The sequence below is a fragment of the Periplaneta americana genome, chromosome 9 (genome assembly GCF_040183065.1).
Source record: "Periplaneta americana isolate PAMFEO1 chromosome 9, P.americana_PAMFEO1_priV1, whole genome shotgun sequence".
Taxonomy (NCBI): domain Eukaryota; kingdom Metazoa; phylum Arthropoda; class Insecta; order Blattodea; family Blattidae; genus Periplaneta; species Periplaneta americana.
Window position 1 is genome coordinate 16,879,522 of NC_091125.1, and position 20,680 is coordinate 16,900,201.

General features: G+C 35.1%; 1 protein-coding gene across 1 annotated transcript; it reads right to left on the reverse strand.

Annotated features, from left to right (window-relative positions):
• Window positions 1-264: 264 nt before the first annotated feature.
• LOC138705796 (kinesin-like protein KIF23) lies at window positions 265-20,260 on the reverse strand. The gene is made up of 6 exons (XM_069834439.1): window positions 19,712-20,260; window positions 19,254-19,421; window positions 18,086-18,284; window positions 9,860-9,998; window positions 5,530-5,729; window positions 265-495 (listed from the first exon to the last, which is right to left on the reverse strand). The coding sequence occupies exons 1-6, from the start codon at window positions 20,248-20,250 to the stop codon at window positions 343-345; spliced, it is 1,398 nt and encodes a 465-aa protein (XP_069690540.1). The 5' UTR covers window positions 20,251-20,260; the 3' UTR covers window positions 265-342.
• Window positions 20,261-20,680: the final 420 nt, after the last annotated feature.

Below are 20,680 nucleotides of genomic sequence, written 5' to 3' on the forward strand. Positions count from 1 at the left end.
AGTAGGCTCTGAGGATGGTGTTAAGTAGCACCGAAACAGCTGTAAGCCGCACATGCTTACGTAATTAACACAAGTAAGATCGCCATTTAATCAATTATTTATATTCAAGTGTTAAAAGTAGTGTATGAAAGTTTCAACATGGATTATCAAGACAACTCTACAAGTCAAAATATTTACCTAGGACCCCTCCACAATCCCCTAAATTTCTTAGGTAGAATTATGAAACAACTTTTATAATCTGAGGCTATTTTGCTTGGTTAGTAAAGTTTACGAAAAATGTATATTTCTTAATTTTATTATAGGATAGAATAATATGCAAGCAAAACTGTATGTATGGTTGCTTTAGAGACGAACATGGTTATGAGAAATGAACAAAAAATGGCTTACTTGATTATCTTTCCTTCTGCCCACTGGCAAATTCAAGTTATGTTTTGCAGAGTCCACCTGCTGTGTAACTTGCACTTCTTTGGTCACGTCTGCAAACTTCATGACATGCTGAAACCAAGCACCAATATCTTGAAAACAATGAAAGTGTTTCCAGTAAATCAGAGTCAGTATAAAAATATAAAAAATATAATTAAAATTTATTTAAAAGTTAATTATAGAACTACAGCAATAATTTCCGAACTGCTTATGTTTATAGGCATTTTCTATTAAACCCAACACATAGGTTAAGAGATCGAGCTAGTAACTTGAATTAATATGAAATGAAAGGAAAATGTTTATTAAGTAAATCACAGGTCTACATGGTTCCGAGGAGGAGGAGGAGGAGGAGGAAGAAGAGGAGGAGGATGAGCTGATGAACTCGCTTTATGAAGAATTCTGGTCTCATCAGACTCGTCAAAATCCTTACTTGAGTTTGGACTCAAGTCATACCGATAATGAAGAAACTAGTCTACAGGAAGGCAACCCAAAAATAAAGTCTTCTTCTAGCTTATGTGAGCTTTGGATCAGGATCCCAACCAGTAGCTGCTGCTCTTAAGATTTTTATTTGGTAGGGCTGAACTAGAAATTTCAGTCTATAAAATTATTATCAAATATCACAGAGCAATTTACCTCTACTGAAATTAAAACTATAACGAATCTTTGGTGCAGTTTTTGTTGGTGCTGATACTGTTGAAGGTTATATTTATTTTTATACTATGACTAAAGTTACGAAACGCTACACCAGCATTTTTCAACCTCTTTCAACACGTGGTACACTAAAGTTGTAATTTAAAATTCTGCGGCACGCCCATAAATCTAAACCAGTAAATGGTTCATAAAAACATGTAAAATACGATATTTTTAAAGTTGGATCATAGTGACTTGTGGCGGAAAGGCCGCAGTTTGAGTTTTTCTCGGGGTTCTCCTATTTCTCCATATTAGACATCTACATCATTCCATCAACATCTCTCCATTCCGTCATAATTCTGTAGCATTCTCCAAACACCAGCTGGTGACGTAAGGAGGGGACTGGCCAAGTTAAGAGTGGGGTTACCTGCTCGAAACCCAGGTAAGCAGCAAACCTTAGTGTGGTCAGCTGGTGAGGGTTGGAAATACACCTAGGTAAGAGTGGGGTTACCTGCTCGAAACCTAGGTAAGCAGCAAACCTTAGTGTGGTCAGCTGGTGAGGATTAGAAATACACATAGCTTGAGGATCAACTCAATAGATCTAATCAGGTTGCAGTGATGAACCATAGTATCCCCTCCCTTAAATTAAAATTCAATTCAAGATTGGTATGATATTCTAACATTACTGATCTGCCAACCATGGCTGCACGTCAGTCATTCTCGTCTTTGCCGCTTGCACACCTTCACTGTGTGTACTGAATGTTGACAGTGTCGTATTCACAAAAAGCTAACTTTTGTGGGCTCACTTTTACTTACTATTCTTTTCACTTTTATTTTCCTAATTTTTACTATGACAACCTTCACTATTTCATCCTCTCGCGGCACACCAGAGGATCATTGGCGACACACGGTTGAAAATGGCTATGCTATACAAACAATTCTGCTGCAGACAGATATGTACTGAAAGCTATTTCTGCCTGATAAATGATATACACACCTATTTTGTAAAGTTAAGACACTGCAAGTCTCCTTTCATTTTCTTCACAAGAGGAAAATTCATGTTGATGGGTGATGAAAGAAAGTTTGTTTCATTCTTTCCCGATCTCCCTCAAGAAATGTAGACACTAGTGGAGTTGGCATTACGATGCTGCTGCTGGTTGTATAAAATATTCAAACGAGATATGATCTGATATTCTGTGACACAGTACATGAGGGTAGGCCACCAAAGGGAAACAAAGACATAGAACTTAACTGCCCATTGTGCAACTCAAACCAAGAAATGGATTCGGAACACCTCAAAATCTGTGCTTCATTGGCTGGTCATGATAATATCTTTGAAAAATATTGGAGTGCAAGAGGTCAAATGACTTCATTGTCAAACGCCTGGCATTAGAAAACAACAACAACAACAATCCAGCATCGGAGTTTGAATCCAGTGTGGCTTAGTGGATAAAGTGTCAGTAGGCCTACGTAGAGCTGAAAACCCGGGTTCGAATCCCGGTGCTGGGAGAATTTTTCTCCGTTTTACCCATTCTTCACCATATGGTAATGCAGAATTCCTGCACGGAAACATATCTACTTCGGTACATCAAAGTAAAATGATGGAAAAATGCTAGCCAAAATTTGAAGTCCTGATTGTCCAACACACGTAGAATCCCTGTAACTACTTGCAAAGTGGAATGACCTGCAATTTGAAGTTTTTAAAGCGTTTTATGAGGCCTAGATTTCCTTTATTTTAAAAAATATTAACTACTCAGCTAAGGTGAATTGGACGATCCCAGAATGAGATATTTGCGTCTTTACAACGAGATAATTGACACGATAGTTAGCTAAATGGAAAACAGATTTGATGTCTTAGAAGAACTAAAATTTATCGAACTAATTGATTCGAAAAAGTTTTGAATCTTTCAAAACCAGATTTCCCGAAATTTTGTTTATGGCTCTAAAATCAGGCTACAAAAATTGGTTTCATTTCGAAAATTTGCGAAGTGAGTTAGTGGCTGTTTATAGGTTGTCAGACTTTTCAGGCAGGACAGTGACTGAGATAGCAAAGTTTTTAAAAGAAATCGAGTTAGGAGAAGAAGCATTTCCAGAAGTTTATAAATTATGCTGCCTAAAAACTACAATTCCAGTGAGCACCTCCACAGTGGAACGTACTTTTTCCTGTTTAAAACACGTGAAGAGTTACGTATGAAACACTCAGTGCGAAGACAGGCTTTCGTGACTTTCACTGTTATTGATTGAAAAGGCTCTATTGAACAAAATTCAAATCCAAAGACATTTTTACGATGATGTCATAGAAAAATATGCCCGAAAAGGAGAGAGGAGGATTCCGTTGATGTACACATGGAGGTGGTAACTTATAAGTCTTATTTTCGTTGTAATACGTACTAGATAACATTTTTTTTTTTTATATTTCTTCTGTTTATTGTTAAATAGTGTCATGACAGTTCCATTACTGCTGGTCCCCCCTGAAAAATGTCACCACTCGCCACTACACTAAATGGACACGCTGTCTTAGGAGACAGATCAAATATGAAATGCATTTATAGGAAAATTATGGAGTGTTGACAGAGCCTTGACTTACGATGACTACAGACCCAAGTTCCAATCCCGGCATATGCAGAGTCATATTTATGATAAACAAAGCCAAAATTCCTGAGTGGTTTTCTCGGGGCTCTCGAGTTTCCATCACTCCACTGTCACTGTCCATTAGGCCTACTATATAATACTGTATATTGAATTTATTAACATAGTGTTATATTTACTCTGTAATTTGCCAATTATAGCTACATTTTACATTTTTGACTATGATATCTATACTTAACTATTTTTCGTTTATTTTTATTTGGTATTTTTCATTTATATCTATATCTATGTCTTTTATTTAGGTAGTATCTATTTGTTTTTTTGTTTTTTTTTTTTTTTTCATTTTTAATTTGTAATTACACCTTGTATCTGTTTTATCTCTTTTTTCATGTTCTGTATATGCAATTCTATGTTTTTTAAACACATATCTGTACTGTCTATTGTAATTGGGGCTTTGCCTTGTTATAGACATAAATAAATCTATACAAATAATAAATCTGTAGCCGAAATTTTTCTGGTAATTTTCGATTTTCCAAAAATAATTGGTCCTAACATATATAATTACCCACCCTGAAACCGAAAATCGCTTTTTTGAAATTTTTGTTTGTATGTCTGTCTGTCTGTCTGTCTGGATGTTTGTTACCTTTTCACGCGATAATGGCTGAACCGATTTATATGAAAATTGGAATATAAATTAAGTTCGTTGTAACTTAGAATTTAGGCTGTATGGCATTCAAAATATTTTATTTAAAAGGGGGGTTTAGGGGGGCCTGAATTAAATAAATCGAAATATCTCGCTTATTATTGCTTTTTGTGAAAAATGTTACGTAACAAAAGTTTCTTTAAAAATGATTTCCGATAAGTTTTACTCTATGCAAAATTTTGATTGGACTGATATTTAAGGATATACAAAACTTTTAAAATAACAATATAATACATTTTCACCGCCGTCTCAGATTGTAGCGTTGTTGTTCCTGCAGTAACTCCTATATGCAAAATATAAAATTTTTGAGTAGGAAGAAAAAACACATTTATTCATTCCATTGCAATGGTACATAGGAGATCGTGAATTCTTACATTTTCGAAAGAAAGAAACATATTTACATATCACTATATATGCTGTATCACCATTTAAGTTATTTGAAGGGTTCAGAACCATAGAGGGCCAAGCGCCATTTACTGAAGACGTGGAAAACAAGGGTTAAAATTAAGTTATTACCATAATTCCATGGAAACATATAGCAAGTAACAAAGTTTACACATTAAAACTAAATGATATGTCAATCTTCATTAAACTATGGTTGCATGTAATAACAAATAAGAAACATGTTCAAGGAATTGTCATTGCACCAAATGAGTGCTCTCTGGACCAAAATGACCGCATTTGAATTATTTAAATACAATTTAAATTAAGTAACATATTATCCTTCTATCAAACAGGAATGTTCCCTGGATCAAACATCCTTTTTCAATTATGTGATTACTTTATATTTATTTCTAACAGGTGCAGCGGAGCGCACGGGTACGGCTAGTAACTAAATAAATAAATAAATAACTAAATAAATAAATAAATAAATAAATAAATAACTAAATAAATAACTAAGTAACTAAATGAATAACTAAATAAATTAATAAAAAAATACATAATCTTTTCAATAGCATCTAGTATTGTCATTAGTATACAGATGCAGTCGACTGAGGAGGCATAGTACTCTACTTGGGACGCTTAGAGGGACTTCACTCGACCCTGAGTCTAACTGATTCACGATACCTGCAGGAAAGTGACTATTCAGACTTAAACAATCATTCTCACAAATCGGAGTGGTAAACAACAAGCCTCAGGCCCTCCTCCATTAAAAAAATAACAAGAATATGTACAGTACTTACTATTGTCTCATCAAAATCATCAGCAGTTGGATTCACGCAAATAAGAGCATGAATTTGACTCTTTCCTTCGAAATAGTTTTTGAGAAGATAAGTAAGTTTTGAGTCACGGTAAGGTACTAATTTCCTTGTTCCTTGTAACTGGTTTTCCCGTAGTATTTCTAGACAGGATTTCAGTGTCATCAGAGAGTTGTTGATATTTCCTGGAGGAAAAAAAGAAATTGTTACAATTACTGCTAACCACATAATTTTAAAATACAAGCAAACAATTTATCATTATGGTAGCTAAAAGTTTATTCATAACTCCTTTTACAACTGAAAAATGAAGTCGCTTTTCTCCCCAAATAGCTAAATAAATAAATAGATATATCACAGATTTACTGGTTCATTGGAGAGCATGACTCATTATAACTGAATGTTTAAACTTTTATTCATTCATTCATTCATTCATTTATTTGGTGATGTCAATAAAGACACATGTCATTACAAGTTCTAGGTCACATGGACCCTTGTCTTGAAGTGTGACCATCTTCTTCATCAGAAACGGAGACTGGTAAGCTGGACATGTAGGTAAACTTTCAGAGTCAATGATTTTTGCAGAAAAGTTAACATTACTTAATTGTTCACTGAATGCTATGTGAATTATAGTTTAATAAGTAGATTAAGGTGTGTTTGTAGTTTCTGAAGATAGTTTTTATGCAAGTGCTGCACGTAGTCTCACTGATTAAAATGATTTCCAGGTCACTATACAATTGTGCGTTAGTAATGTAAAAATCAGCTCCTGTAATGGTTCTGCACACAGCTCTTTGGATTCCATCGAGTTTTTTGATGTGGCAGGGATGGGTCTGAGCCCAAATTTCTGATGCGTAGGGCATGTATGATCATATAAGTGATCTGTACAGAAATGGATTTGAGGGGAATGAAGCTTTTAAGTATTGGATATAATGCTAAGAATCTTTGCAAAGCTCTGTCTCATACTAACGGTATATGTTGTCTGTATGTCAAATGGCTGTCCAATACTAGAACAAAAGATATCTGACCGTTGTTTTGAAGGGGATGTGTTGATTCTGAACAGAGAGTGGTTGCAATAATCGTGGTATGTTTAAAACTTTTACTGCTTTGAAGTTATCATGATGACATCTACCACAAGTTCATGTACTTATCAATAGGGCTTATATGATGTACGGAATTTGGATTATGTGGATTCATTAGTTCTGAAGTTATTAGCATTTATTACTTTTAATTACGCGTTGATACAAAAATTCCCTTTGTAACAGTTTAATCGGACTGAGCTAAAATCTTTAAGAAAAAACTAGCGCTGAGTAACTTCTGGTGATTTCAGAAATAAAATCGTCGAATTTTTAAGGAATTTTTTGTGGAGATGCAGTTGATCGTATATGCAAGGCATAACAAAAATTTCTAAACTAACCAAACCTAACTTGTTACAGATTCATATAATGCAAAGTGTATTAGCAGAGTAAGAAGAGAAATACCCAGTGCTAGGTTAGCTAAAATATACCTTACACATATGTAAATAAATTGTTCGACTTTTAATATCGTATGTATATTTTAATGTCCACAAATTTGTAAACTTTTCTTTTTATTATTTTGATATTACATTATTTACTGTAATTCAACCTATGAAAATTTATAATAAAACTCAATGGACATGAGAATCTATAGAAAGTTTTAATACTTATATTTCTAGTGAAACATTCTTTGACATTTTCACCTGACCTGGATAATAACTGTTGTAAAGAGCATTTGAAACACATTGAAATTCTGAAACATTTCGAAATAGAGAAAATAGCGAAGGAGACAAATCTTTAAATACAATGCGCATATATTTTAAAAATGTCCGTCAAGGCACTTAAAAAAAAAGAGGTCAGGTAAATTGATACCATTTTCTGATAGAAGAATTTTACCGTTTTTAATAGAAAAAGCTGAAAATTAATTTTTTATAGACAGTATTCAAATTTCCATAATTAACCATCATTTATGTTCATTATAAAATATAATTTGTATCGTAAACTGTCTGTTGTATTTTCAATAATTTTTTCAATGACAGCCTACCTGACTAGGGTTTCTATTGTTTTCAAAACAAAAAAACACAAAAAAGAATTCAATTAAATGTAAATTATTCATTGAGAATTGATTAGAAGGCCTATTATAAACCTTGGTTGGGACAGCTATCAAGTATATCCATTTTTAATGACCCTTTAAGGTAATGTGAGGTTTATAGTGCTATGACAGAATAAAAGTAGCAATGGAAGGCGAATTATTAGAAAAAATCTTGCTTGCAATCACTTTTGTTCAGTAACAAGTCTCATGTATAGACGCTCAAGTGACAGTCCTATTGGTGAGAAACCATAAACTAACCTACCTACTTGAAAAAAAGATGAAATTAAATTTGATCAATGCTTGTATTTGTTTAATCTAATTGGATTATTTCTTACAATTTGATGTAAGAATAGATAGCCCTATAGTAGGTGGATTTTAATAGTTGTAACAATAAATAGTAATAAGAAATGAAATTTGAAAAATTGATTTATTGTGCGAGATGTTACTGACAAGGAGAGGACACGCTCTGTATATCACCGAATTAAATGAGATTGTGTGAGATGAAAGTACAAGACGTACTGTACTGTTTAAAGTCATACCTGGTATGGGTGGCCAATGACCCCTCGTTTTTTAAATATTGGCTATTGTTTGTGACATACTTTCCTTAGGTGCCTAATAGGGAAGTATTAGACTGTGTAACAGCGTAGCTCATATGGTTGGTTGCTGAGTTGGTATCCAGGCAACCTGAGTTCGAATCCTAATGCCTTCTCATTTTTTTTAATTATTATTATTATTATTATTATTATTATTATTATTATCATTATCATTATTATCATTATCATTATTATTATAACCAAAAGGACAATTTGACCCAAGAGTGCAACGTCAACTCACTTCTAAATTCGGAAATATATGTGTAACACATTCTTCATCAGGAAAGCTGACATCTCAACTCCATAAGCAATACCTGGAGAAAGTAAGAAAGACATATGTGAAAGAGTAGCCATTTCTTCTAATTCTGGACTCGTGGGAAGGGCAGGTAAATCCTTCTTTGTATGATGAAATATTTACAAATGAAGAAAATGAGATAACGTGCAACCTTAAAGTGATTTCACCCAAATGTACTGGATTATGCCAGTCCTGTGATGTTTATTTTTTTTTAGACAGGTGAAGATTTTTATCAAATATTTGCAAAATAGCTCTTTCCTTTTACAAACTGGACGACAAATTGCTTCAAGGGAGGATGCCCTCAAAATTCACTCCTTAATTCACTTTCAGTTGTCAGCTCCTATATTCAAAGCCATGTTGAAATATGCGTGATATGCATCAAAATTAATAAACGAACGAGAAGTGTTTGTGAATGTGAAAGATGTCTGTTTCGCAGCAGAATTGCGGAAAAATGTGTGTGACTGTGGACAACCTTCTTTCATTTGCTATGCATGGTGCAGGAAATGTGTATGTTTTGTGTGTTTTTATGACATTTATCATAATGAATCACTACAAAATAAAGTGGAATAGAAACAGAACAGACACCAGTGACCTGCCTACGTGAGCAATATTTCCTTGTTTATCCTTTACAATACAATGTTAGTTAATTAGTAATTTGTTTAAAATATGATGAAGCATTCAATACATTGAGAAATATGATATATGTAAATAGATTACTGTGATCACACTATTAATCATTATTAATAGAAAAAAATATAGGACCAGTTAAGACTCGAACTCAAGTTGCCTGGATACCAACTCAGCAACCAACTATATGAGCTACGCTTTTACACCATCTCATGCTTCCCTATTAGGCACCTAGCAGAAGTATGTCACAAACAATAGCAAATATTTCCAAAACGAGGGGTCATTGGCCACCCATACCAGGTATGACTTTAAACAGTACTTCTTGTACTTTCATCTCACACAATCTTATTTCATTCGGTGATATACAGAGCGTGTCCTCTCCTTGTGAGTTATGAAATGAACCAAATTCATCGGCCCTTGTTCTTAAATAAAAAAAAAAATATATATATATATAACTATCAAAGAAAAAATCTTATTTATAATTAATAAAGTAAAGAACAATTATATTTGGATATTTGCAATAGGAAAGGTGTGAGAGAATATTTATTTAGGAACCTGAATAGAATTTATTACTGTGAGATGATAGTATGATAATTTAAAGTAAATGTATCCGTATTCTGTACTAGTATGATCTTTGCAATATGTGAAGATAGTAGCCAACATCCAAACATTTTCACTTTTCTTACACAAAATTTACCTGACTCCATTAGTCTCTGCCCACAGTTCTTAGTGCGGTTAGATCTCTCACTGCCTGACAAGTCCACCAAGCAAAGCTGACTTACGTGAATAATTTGTTTGTCTTGAATCGGAAACTCTCCATATCGATCCAATGGGGCCTGCAATTGAATATATTTAATTTAATTGGATTATTCTTATAATTTTATGTAGATTTAGTAGGTGAATTTTAATGCTTATTGTAATCTCTGTTCCCAATTCTGCTTTTGTAGATATAATTTCATTCCATGAGTAGTTTCTTGTTTATAATCTTTGTTGTTAACAATTTTTTTGTATAATTTTAATCTATCTATACTTCACTCACACTGTAATCTCTTATTTCCAATTAGTTACATAATTTCAATCTATATATACCCATATTTATGTCCAATTTTTTATCCGTTTATCACAAGTAATTGAATTAACATGGCAGGATCAGTCATTAGGATTGCTTAAAATTCCATCAATATTAAAATTCGATGTAAGCACCAGCATTTGCTGCACATTTTTCCAGACGTGGCTCAACGTTCTGTACTGCTCTACAAGCATTTCATTTGGCACCTGGCCACACTCCTCTCGTCTGACCATAGAATGTGTCGCAAAAGTTTAGGTTCTTCTTGAATCCATGCTAGTAGAGACTCCGCAAACTCCATTCTGATATCACAGTCCTCCTATGACAGAGCTTGAATAAACCATAGCCAATTCATTTCCTTTAGCAACCGCTGCACAGACCCATAGGATACACTAGATTCCCACTGGTACTGTCGAATGATTTTTCTTAGGACTTCTCTGGAAGGTCTCAGTAGCAGCTGCTTTGACCCCCTCTGTGATCACTGTTTTTGGTCGTCCAGCACCCTTCTATTGCGTAACTGAGTCAGTGTGAATAAAGTTGGCGTGAAGTCTCTTGATGGTCTTGTAGTCCAGCGTCACATTTCTTCCTTTCACCATTCCTCCACCATCTCTGCACCATAATTGAGGACTGCCACACATCCAATCGAGCAGCAATTCGTATTCGATCGTACACAGTCTTGTGGCCATGGTTAATATTTTAACATTTACACTACTTTTTCTGATTACATTAAAATTTTCGGACCGTACAGAGAACACAATAAAGTAAAATAAAATGACAGCTTCTTTTGCGCTTTTAATGGTATGGAACACGGTACATTTAAGCGGTGGAATGGGTCATTTAACCTGATTGGTTTCACTACTATAGTGTAATAAAAAGTTGGACATACATATGGGTCACCCTGTACATAGTTCACTATAATTGTTATTCTTACTTATAATAGCATGTTGCGCTATTGTGTTTCGAAAACTTTGCTTCCTTCAGGAGGTTTATTTAATAAAACAATTATTTTAAATGTTTCAGAAGCTTGGAACATCTGCACACCTAATTATACATCATATTAATATCTACACAATTAATAGTAATTTCAAATACAATACACAAATTGTATTTGAAAATAAGTTTTATACAATCCTAGCATTAAAAACTGCTTGTTATGACAATATAAATCGTGCAAAATTGGCCCAATTCTGGCACTGGTGCCGGAAAAGGTTACATATCGAGCAATTGACGTCATCACCGCCTTCACAACACAATTTTATACAGAGTGTCCATAAAATAACTATTTTCATGAAAACGATATAGTTCATGATATTTACATTCATAGGACGATTGTACACTACAAACTCATACACACTCATTGGTTCCTTTCGACATGACGTCCATTGATGTCCCTGCACAATTCCCATCTGGACACAGGCACCAGTAATGGTCCTCTCTCTGAAAAAAATGATCCATAGATTTTTGTCTGCATGATTCCCAACCATACATTGGTCTTTGGACTGACTGATATGCTCAATGAAATCCATTGGAGGTTTGTTGGCCCAAATCAGACAGTAATGCCAGTTCACTTGTCCACTTACATGGAATGTTGCCTCATCACTGAACAACACGTGTAACATTAAATCATCAGTCTCCACAGAATCCAGCAAATCTATGCACATCGCCATCTGTTCTGCAAGGTCCTCTTCATGCAACTGGTGTAACACTTGCAAATGATATGCACGCTTCTTCAAGGTGAACTTCAGCACTTTGAACACTGTTGTTTTCGGAATTTGCAATTGACGCGAAAGACAACTTACAGATTTAGGACATACAAGGTCTACACAAGAAAAGTGTCTAACGTTGATGAACTGAAACAAAGAATTCGTGATGCAGTGTCACCAATCACATCACAGTTTCTGCGAAATGGATTCCGTGAAACCGTGTCCAGATGGGAATTGTGCAGGGACGTCAATGGACATCTCGAAAGAAACCAATGGCTGCGTTCAGCCGGGATAGCGCTAATTCAGCTATTTATTTTTGCTGAGTTACAGAAGCTGTGAGGTCCTGAACGACCATTGCAAAATGTCCGCTGTGTTCACAAAGAAACACGCTGCTATTGTTCCATCTACTCCGGAATATATGATACCATTGGTTGTTGCCTACCCCCTCCACTTTCGCTGGCTAGCAGCAGGCTTGCAGCCAATGAGTGTGTATGAGTGAGTTTGTAGTGTACAATCGTCTTATGAATACAAATATCATGAAGTATATAGTTTTCATGAAAATAGTTACTTATTTCACGGACACCCTGTACAACGTACCTGTAAGAAAAAGCTTCAAAACAACAAAATAACTGTTTTAGAAACAGTTACTTAGCAACCATGCAATATATTACGTCATATCCAGTACTCGTGTACACTATGTCATAACCAGACTTCGTTGATTTGCCACACGCAGCATGCAATCAGGTTGCCGATGTACGGTAGTATAGATGAGGTGAGTGACCGCCCGGTCTCGTAGTATAAGCAGTTCATGTTAAGAGTTGTGACCGGTCCAAATAGATAGAACAACTACAGCTAATGTATACCTATGTAAGCACTTGTTTTTGCATTACTGTGGATGGAATAGTCAAAGCTTAACATTTATTCAGTGCAGACAAGAATTCAATCAAACATACTACAATGAGAGTGTTGCTGTTCCAAATAATTGCCCTTGGAATATCCTTACCCCCGGAGCCAGTCTTGACCCGTTGGGGAACGTGGTTGGATGCTAATAATTATTATGCAGAACATTACGGCAAAATAATGGCGGTAATTGATGCATTGGATAGCACAGACAGTTCCACTGTTGCAGCTGTAAAATCATTGCCTTCTGAACAGCTATAGGAAGATATTTTGTTCATTGATTCTAACTTTAAAATCGTGTCCAAAAGCATCATCCTGTTAGAATCGTCTAAACTACAACTCTCAGAAGCCCTTAATATGGTGGATAAAGTATCACAAACCATTATCCAAAATAACAATTCACTAATTTCAGAAAAAGTGAAATGTAAGTTGAGAAACATTTTTGCTAAAAATTCTGCCTATTCGTATTATAAATGATGTACCATCAGGTCACGACAAGACATCTGAAGTTGGTGTACTAAAAAGTAGTGACTTTCCGTTCTTCAAATATGCACGTATTACATCGTGTGATGTTGAACGTACAATTTCCCAATATAAAAACTGTTTAAGTGACCATCGGAGGAGGTTACTTTGCAGTCGCTCAAAATGTACGTAACTCTTCACTGCAATGCACATATTCAAGGATGATCTGAATATCTTACATTAAATTTTAAGAGTTAATATATCTCATTATAAAATATTTGTGTATTTACATGTTTAGATATTTCCTACTTCAATGATCATTCATTATATTTCTTGAATGCAGAATACAGGTTTTATTGTAACTGCAGTATACTTCTCAGTGTTTACACTAGAGGCATACTCCATCCTTTGCACGCCCCCTTCTCATACAGTCTATACCGTGTGCGCAGTAAACCTTGTGATTCTCGTGGCAATTCCACGAAGTCTAGTCATAACATTACATTTTATAAATTCATAACAGTTTTATTTACATACAGTACGAGTATTTTAATGCTTAGAATAGCATAAAACGTTGTATGTAATAAATGTATAATTTTCATTATAAACACTCGTGAAAATTAGCACGCTCGTTTCTCACGCACTGAACATTCACTCGTGTCATAATTACCAAAATTATACACTAGTTACTTAAATTACTATTGTTTTTTATTTTATCAATATGTGATAAAGTTTAATACTGTAACAGAACTATCATTAGTAGTTTTCAAGCATTTTAATTAGCAAATTTGTATCTTTGAAACAATCCTGTAGAATAAATGGCAAAGAAAGGTACCAAAATTGAATGCAAGTACGGTTATTGAACACTGCAAGCAAGTACATACACACACGACAGGGATAGACGAAACTCCAAAATATTCAGGAGTCGGCATATTTTACCTACACATGCAATGAGAATATATTCGACCTAAGATAAATATATGAAGGGATTAGAATGATATAGTCCAAAGCCACATTTTTAACAAAAATGGTTTTTTGTGAGAGTTAATTTCTTACACATATGGGAAAACTACTAGTAAAATAATAATTGCCTTAACCAAGATGACCTTAATGAATACACAAAATAAAGTTAAAATACAGAATAAATTATCAGAAAAGTTCATAACTCATAATGGAATTAGACAGGGTGACTCCTTATCAACACTCTTATTTAATATTGGTCTAGAGCGAGTTATTAGAAAGATTGCCATTAATCCAGGGGGAACCATATTTAATAGAATGTTTCAATACTTTGCTTTTGCTGATGATGTAGCTGTATTTGCACGGAATGTGTCATCCTTAGATGATGTCCTCAAACACATACATAATGAGACAAATGCTTCAAATTTAAATATTAACAGAACAAAGACAAAGTATATGAATAACATAACCACGAGAGACAATACTGTAAAAACTGTTGTCTTAAATGAGGTTACTTTTGAGAAAGTGTCAAGGTTCCGATATCTCGGCTCGATAGTCACCGAGGATAACAACATATTAACTGAGATCAAGGATAAAATAGCCATTGGCAATCGAAGCCTCAGAGCATTAGATAAAATTATAAGAACCAGATATATCTCCAAAAAAATGAAGGTGAGGATCTATAAAACAATTATTAAACCTACAGTGACTTTTGGAAGCGAAACCTGGACTCTACCTGAACGAGCAATAACCATCTTAAATACGTGGGAAAGGAAAATTTTAAGAAAAATTTATGGCCCTATTTATGATAAGGGAGAGTGGAGAATTAGGACCAATTCTGAACTACAAAAACTATATAAAGATTCAAGTATTGTCACTGATATAAAAATTAGACGGCTGGAGTGGCTGGGCCACATTATCAGAATGGACAATAATAATATTCCTAAAAGATTACTAGATGCCACGCTAAGTGGTAAAAGAAGAGCAGGAAGACCTAAACTACGATGGTTGGATGATGTTCAGGATGATCTAGTTAAAGCAGGAATTAAGAGATGGAGACGGAGAGCCCTAGAGAGGGAAGATTGGGCGGCAATTCTTGAGGTCAAGGCTAAACTAAAAGGGCTGTATGACCACAGATGATGATGATTACTAGTAAAATAATATAAAAGTTGAACAATTTTTCCCTCGAAATTATTCAAATCAACTTTACAGGGAGTTATACCTGAAAATCTTGATTTGCAATATAAAAGTTACTCAACAAATGACGTAAGTATACGCCGAAGAAATTAATAATACTACACCTAATAGCATTGGACTCTGGCCGTATTCATAGACATTTTTAGCGCGGGCTTGCAGTGAATGATCAGCGTTTTTCGTATTCATAAACCAGTGTTAGCGATAGGATATGATTTGAATTCTGTACAAGTAACCAGTGGATAGCCGGGGCTAGCTTAGTACGCTCGTAGCGCGTGGTGCGAAATGTCTATGAATAGCACCCTAAACCTTTAGTATGCTCTCCTGTGAAATTTTGTCTGTGTGGTTTAGGACTTTATCATTCTATTTACTGAAATATATCAAACCAGCATTTCTCAAACTTTTTAGAAGTAGGGACCACTTTTTTAAGTTAGAACAGTTCCGCGGACCACCTTACTCTTGTTTCCTTCCAAAACAAATTTATCATTTTTGTAATTTTAATACCAGTAGGCCTATACTTATATTTTAAAATAGAATTAATTAATTAGAATACTTTTGTAATTATATTTTTATAGCCAATCACAAGTAACTTATAACAAATTCTGTGCATTGTTGATTCATCGCTTGCATGTTAGCAGTTAGTAGTTTGAAATTATTATTTTTATGTGGTACACGCTAGTAGTTGTCCATGTCTCTGTTAAATAGTGCCCATTATAAATAATGGAAAACAGGCTTTGATCCGGATCTTTGAAAAGAAAGGAACATGATTATAAGCTTCATTTAGACAGTGCTAATAGTTCAGAAGCTGTGTGTGAAGAAATATATTAATTATAGTGCCATTAAAGAAATATCTAGTCCTAGTGGTAGCTATTCAAAGAAAAAATACTTCCATATATATGACAATAATTATTTGAAATTTGGATTTACTTGGTATGGCAATGAGAGTGAACCAAAACCTCGGTGCGTTGTTTGTTACGAAGTACTTTCAAACGAGTGTATGAAGTCCGCGAAATTGAAACGGCACTTAGAGACGAAACACGCAAGTGTAAAAAGTAAACCTTTCGGATTTTAAAATAGGCGGAGTCTAAAATTTTTTATATCGTCATCTGGAAAAGCAAATAAAAAATTAATGCAGAAACATGCCCGATTTTCAACAAGTAAAGATGCAATTTGGCACGTTCTATTATTGGTTTACGACCTACAGTACGTGCCCATTTCAATGTGCAGACTGGGTGTCGGCAAAACAATTAAGAAAGTCATCAATACATGAAAAGGTTCGGTACTTTGGTCCTCTGTTATGAATTCGGGTGGTCCCTGGCTGAGTTACAGGCTTGGCACCAGATATGCAGGGAAAAGATGGCGAGAAACGCCACGTTCATAGTGCTTTAAATCTCTCTTTTGTTGTTGAGAGTAGAGTGGGAGTAGGTAGACGGGTAGCGTAAGAAATTTCATAACATATCAGTAGAAAAAGTGAAAGGCGATTGCCACGTGTAATTTCCGAAATCTGAGATTTTCAGCTGCAGTGTGATACGCAATTTGTTTGAATTTTATTTTTTCTATATTTTGAAGGACCACAAGGACAGAACTCGAGGACCACAGGTGGTCCGTGGATCATAGTTTGAGAAACGCTGTATTAAACAATATTAAATATCTACATATGTAATGCAAACCACGCTCTCAGAGACGCTCTGCGCTCTTCACTGAAGCTATATAGTGACAATTATCTTGAAATGCGCAAGAAAATATAACATCGGAATATGTATAAGAACTTTGTGTTAAATTTTAACGTACCTTGTTAACATGTTTCGACCTATTTTCGGTCATCTTCGGAACTGGTCGTTGTTGGTCTTGGCGCCTCTTGTTTCCTGTGTGCGTGCGTTCGTAGTGTAGAGTCAAAGAGTGTAAGTGTTTTGAAATTGAGTTGTGTGTTGAGAATATCGTTGGGGTGTGTTTTCGTGTGTCTGTATATTTCATATTGTTCTAGTGTGTTGAGTTTCTGGCTTTTTGATTGGATGTGCAGTATTTCCATGTCTGTGTTGATGTCTCTGTAGGTGTGGTTGGCATTTGTGATGTGTTCTGCATATGTGGAGGTGTTTTGTAATTTTGTTATGGCTGTGATGTGTTCTTTGTAACATATTTGAAATGATCTGCCTGTCTGTCCTACGTAGAAGTTGTTGCAGGTGTTACATTTGAGTTTGTAGACGCCTGTGTGATTGTATTTGTTTGACGCCTGTGTGATTGTATTTGTTTGTTTGTGTTGTTTGTGTGTTGAGAGGTACGTTAAAATTTAACACAAGAAAGTTCTTATCATATATATTCCGAAGTGATACAGTGTTAAAAGTTTTATAATCAAGATGTAAAATATAAAAATTTATTAATCTAAAAAGCATACTCGAATTTCTTCCTGCGATTACTTTTGTAAACGTTATGACATTAGTCGCAGCAACATAAAAGAAATCGAAGTCTTAAAAACTTAAACAATTCTGATTCTATAAAAAAAAAAAAACCTGGCAACCTGGCAGCCAGGATTTGTCCATCCCTTTGCACATATATCTTTAAAAAATCTGCAAGTTTAAAGATAAGTCAAACTTCATTTACACTTAAAAAAGTAATTTTAAGGAGAATGAAATTCCTCACCAACCTGAACGAGACGAATGGTAAAGACTGCATGTCCGCGACTGGAGCCAGAATTGAGCAAGGTAACTGCAACGCGCTTCCTGCGCATGCCACTGTATAACACCTCACAAGCTTCCTTACTAGACTTCACCTCAACCTCCACCACTCCGTGGACATACATCTTGTGAGCACTATCCTCCCGAACTATTTTTGCCTGTAGGTTTCTGTAAGCATAAATTACTTGTGCAACAATTAAAAAAAGAGGATTTTTTTTCAGTTTCTAATGTTATTTAACTACGTTGTATCAGCTGCGTAGTTATTTAGAGTTTATGGAGTTTATATCAAAATTATATTTTGCGAGATGATTGAAGAAATCACCATGGGATTACCTGAAATTTGTCTTACAATTGGGAAAAACCTCGGAAAATAGCCAATGAGGTAATCAGTCCAAGCGGGATTCTAACCCATGTCAATGCACAGTACCACGTTAGTGAGAAAACTCACTACCGCATGAGCTACATCAGTCGCTCATTAGGCTATACAATAATGTATTTGTTTTGTAATATTATAAAATTAATTATTATATTATTACCCTCCCTTTTATACGGAAGCGAGATTTGCACATTAAAGAAAAAGAGACATGAACAGAATCAAAGCAACGGAAATGAAATTTTTCAGGACAGCAGGATATACTCTTTTAGACCGAAAAGGGAATGAAGAAATTTTAGAATAATTAGAAGTAGAGTCAGTAGAAGAAAAAATCATCAGATACAAATTCAATTGGCTAGATCAAGTAAGAAGAATGGAAAATTCAAGAATCCCAAGAATTATGGTGCAGTATAAACCTAGAGGACATCGTCGACCAGGAAGACCTTTTAGAAGACTGCTAGATGGGGCCGAAACAGGTCTACAGAGGCCTAATTCGTGAAGGATGATGATGATGATGATGATGATGATGATAAAATGAATTACCGGTACTGCATTCAAGGACACCGTTGAAAGGTTAAAAGAAAAATAATGAATGATATTTCATCAACACCTGTCCCCTACACATCGCCAACAAAGCATGGATTAATTTCATACAAAAATAGTTTTTTGCAAACTTCGTCCAGTTCATAACTGAACTTCATTATTAGAGTACAGGGAGAAATGTTACAGGCTACTGTCCTACGATGTAAATACTGCTCCCTCACCTAGATCTGCCTGCATCATCTATGTTACTATCCAACAAGTCATAGACGGTATTTTTGTAAATTTCTATGTAACTGACAAAAACTGCGTAACTGTTGTCTTCATCCACATCTTCGAGTTGTATGTATTCTGGAATACCGGTATTCTTGAATTCAACTACATCATCCTTCCTGAAACAAAAACAATATGCGTTCGCGCGCCCACAAACACACACACATACACAAACACACACATACACAAACACACACAAACACACACACACAAACACACATACACACAAACACACATACACACACAAACACACATACACACAAATACAAAAACACACACAAAACCTGTGTGCGCGCGCACAGTGGTGAGATATACTGAAACAGATGGCAAAACGTATTCTGTCCTATAATTTTTTTATTACCCAAACTGTAAATTTAACAAGAAACTAATATGATCTTCTAATACTCACTTCTTCAGAGTTTTTTGTGATCTGGCAGATTTCAAATATGTTTGTAACTCACGGTGACGGTCCTTCGAGGCGTCTCTATCACTCTGTATCTCAAATCCATTCATTTTGTCAGGCTTGAAAACATATTTATCTGCCTGGAGATGAGTGATATTATTGAATATGACATCAAGTGAACGGGGGATTATACCACTATCCTGAGAATCCCCTGTCATCGTGTAGGTCTTCCCACTTCCAGTAATTCCGTATGCAAACAGAAGACCATTCCTACCGCTGAAGAGATTCTTGATGAGAGGTAGAGCCACTTGTTTGAAAACAGTCTGCTGGCTGTCATCTCCTTTGAACACTTGGCGAAAAGTACAGTGTAATTCCTTGGGTCCTGCTCGGGAACTAGCAGCATTGTGTGATATAAGAGAAACTTCTTTGTCAGATAAAATTCTTAGACAAGAAGTGTAATTTTCATCTTGTGGCGATCTAATTCGACAAAATACTTTCACCACATCTTTCTCTTCTGCTTGTCGGAGATGTTCAACATTTTTCATGTCAGGAGTCTTCCTACTGGAATAAATTGAAATGTGTATTAGGTTTGTTTTATTGCTTGCATGGAGCATGAAGTATTTTTACTAACCTTTAAAGTTCGTCTATAACCATGTGTATTGTACTGCTAACACATAGTTCATAATCTACAACTCATTATATTCTGTTTTATTGCATGCAGGCATGAAATATGGTAGCTCTAAGTTAAAAGCTAGAGCTTAGAATATTGCTTAAGCAAAAGTATTTGTGATGGATACTGTATATTCCCATGAGTAATACCGAGTAATGCAGTACCCTAACTTGATCATTAGGCTTCGTATTCCAGCTACCTAAAGACTGAAGTTGAAGACACATTGGGTATAAAGTACGTCGAACACAGATGATTCAACGGATAAGGATAAAAAAAACACATCGTCGCTGCGTGTTCGTGGGGTA

Coding starts and splice junctions, on each gene's coding strand:
- LOC138705796 (XM_069834439.1), bottom strand. CDS start 20,250: ATGAAAAATGTTGAACATCTCCGACAAGCAGAAGAGAAAGATGTGGTG. Junction 19,422..19,711: donor TCACAAAAAACTCTGAAGAA/GTGAGTATTAGA, acceptor TTTTTGTTTCAG/GAAGGATGATGTAGTTGAAT. Junction 18,285..19,253: donor GATGATGCAGGCAGATCTAG/GTGAGGGAGCAG, acceptor TTATGCTTACAG/AAACCTACAGGCAAAAATAG.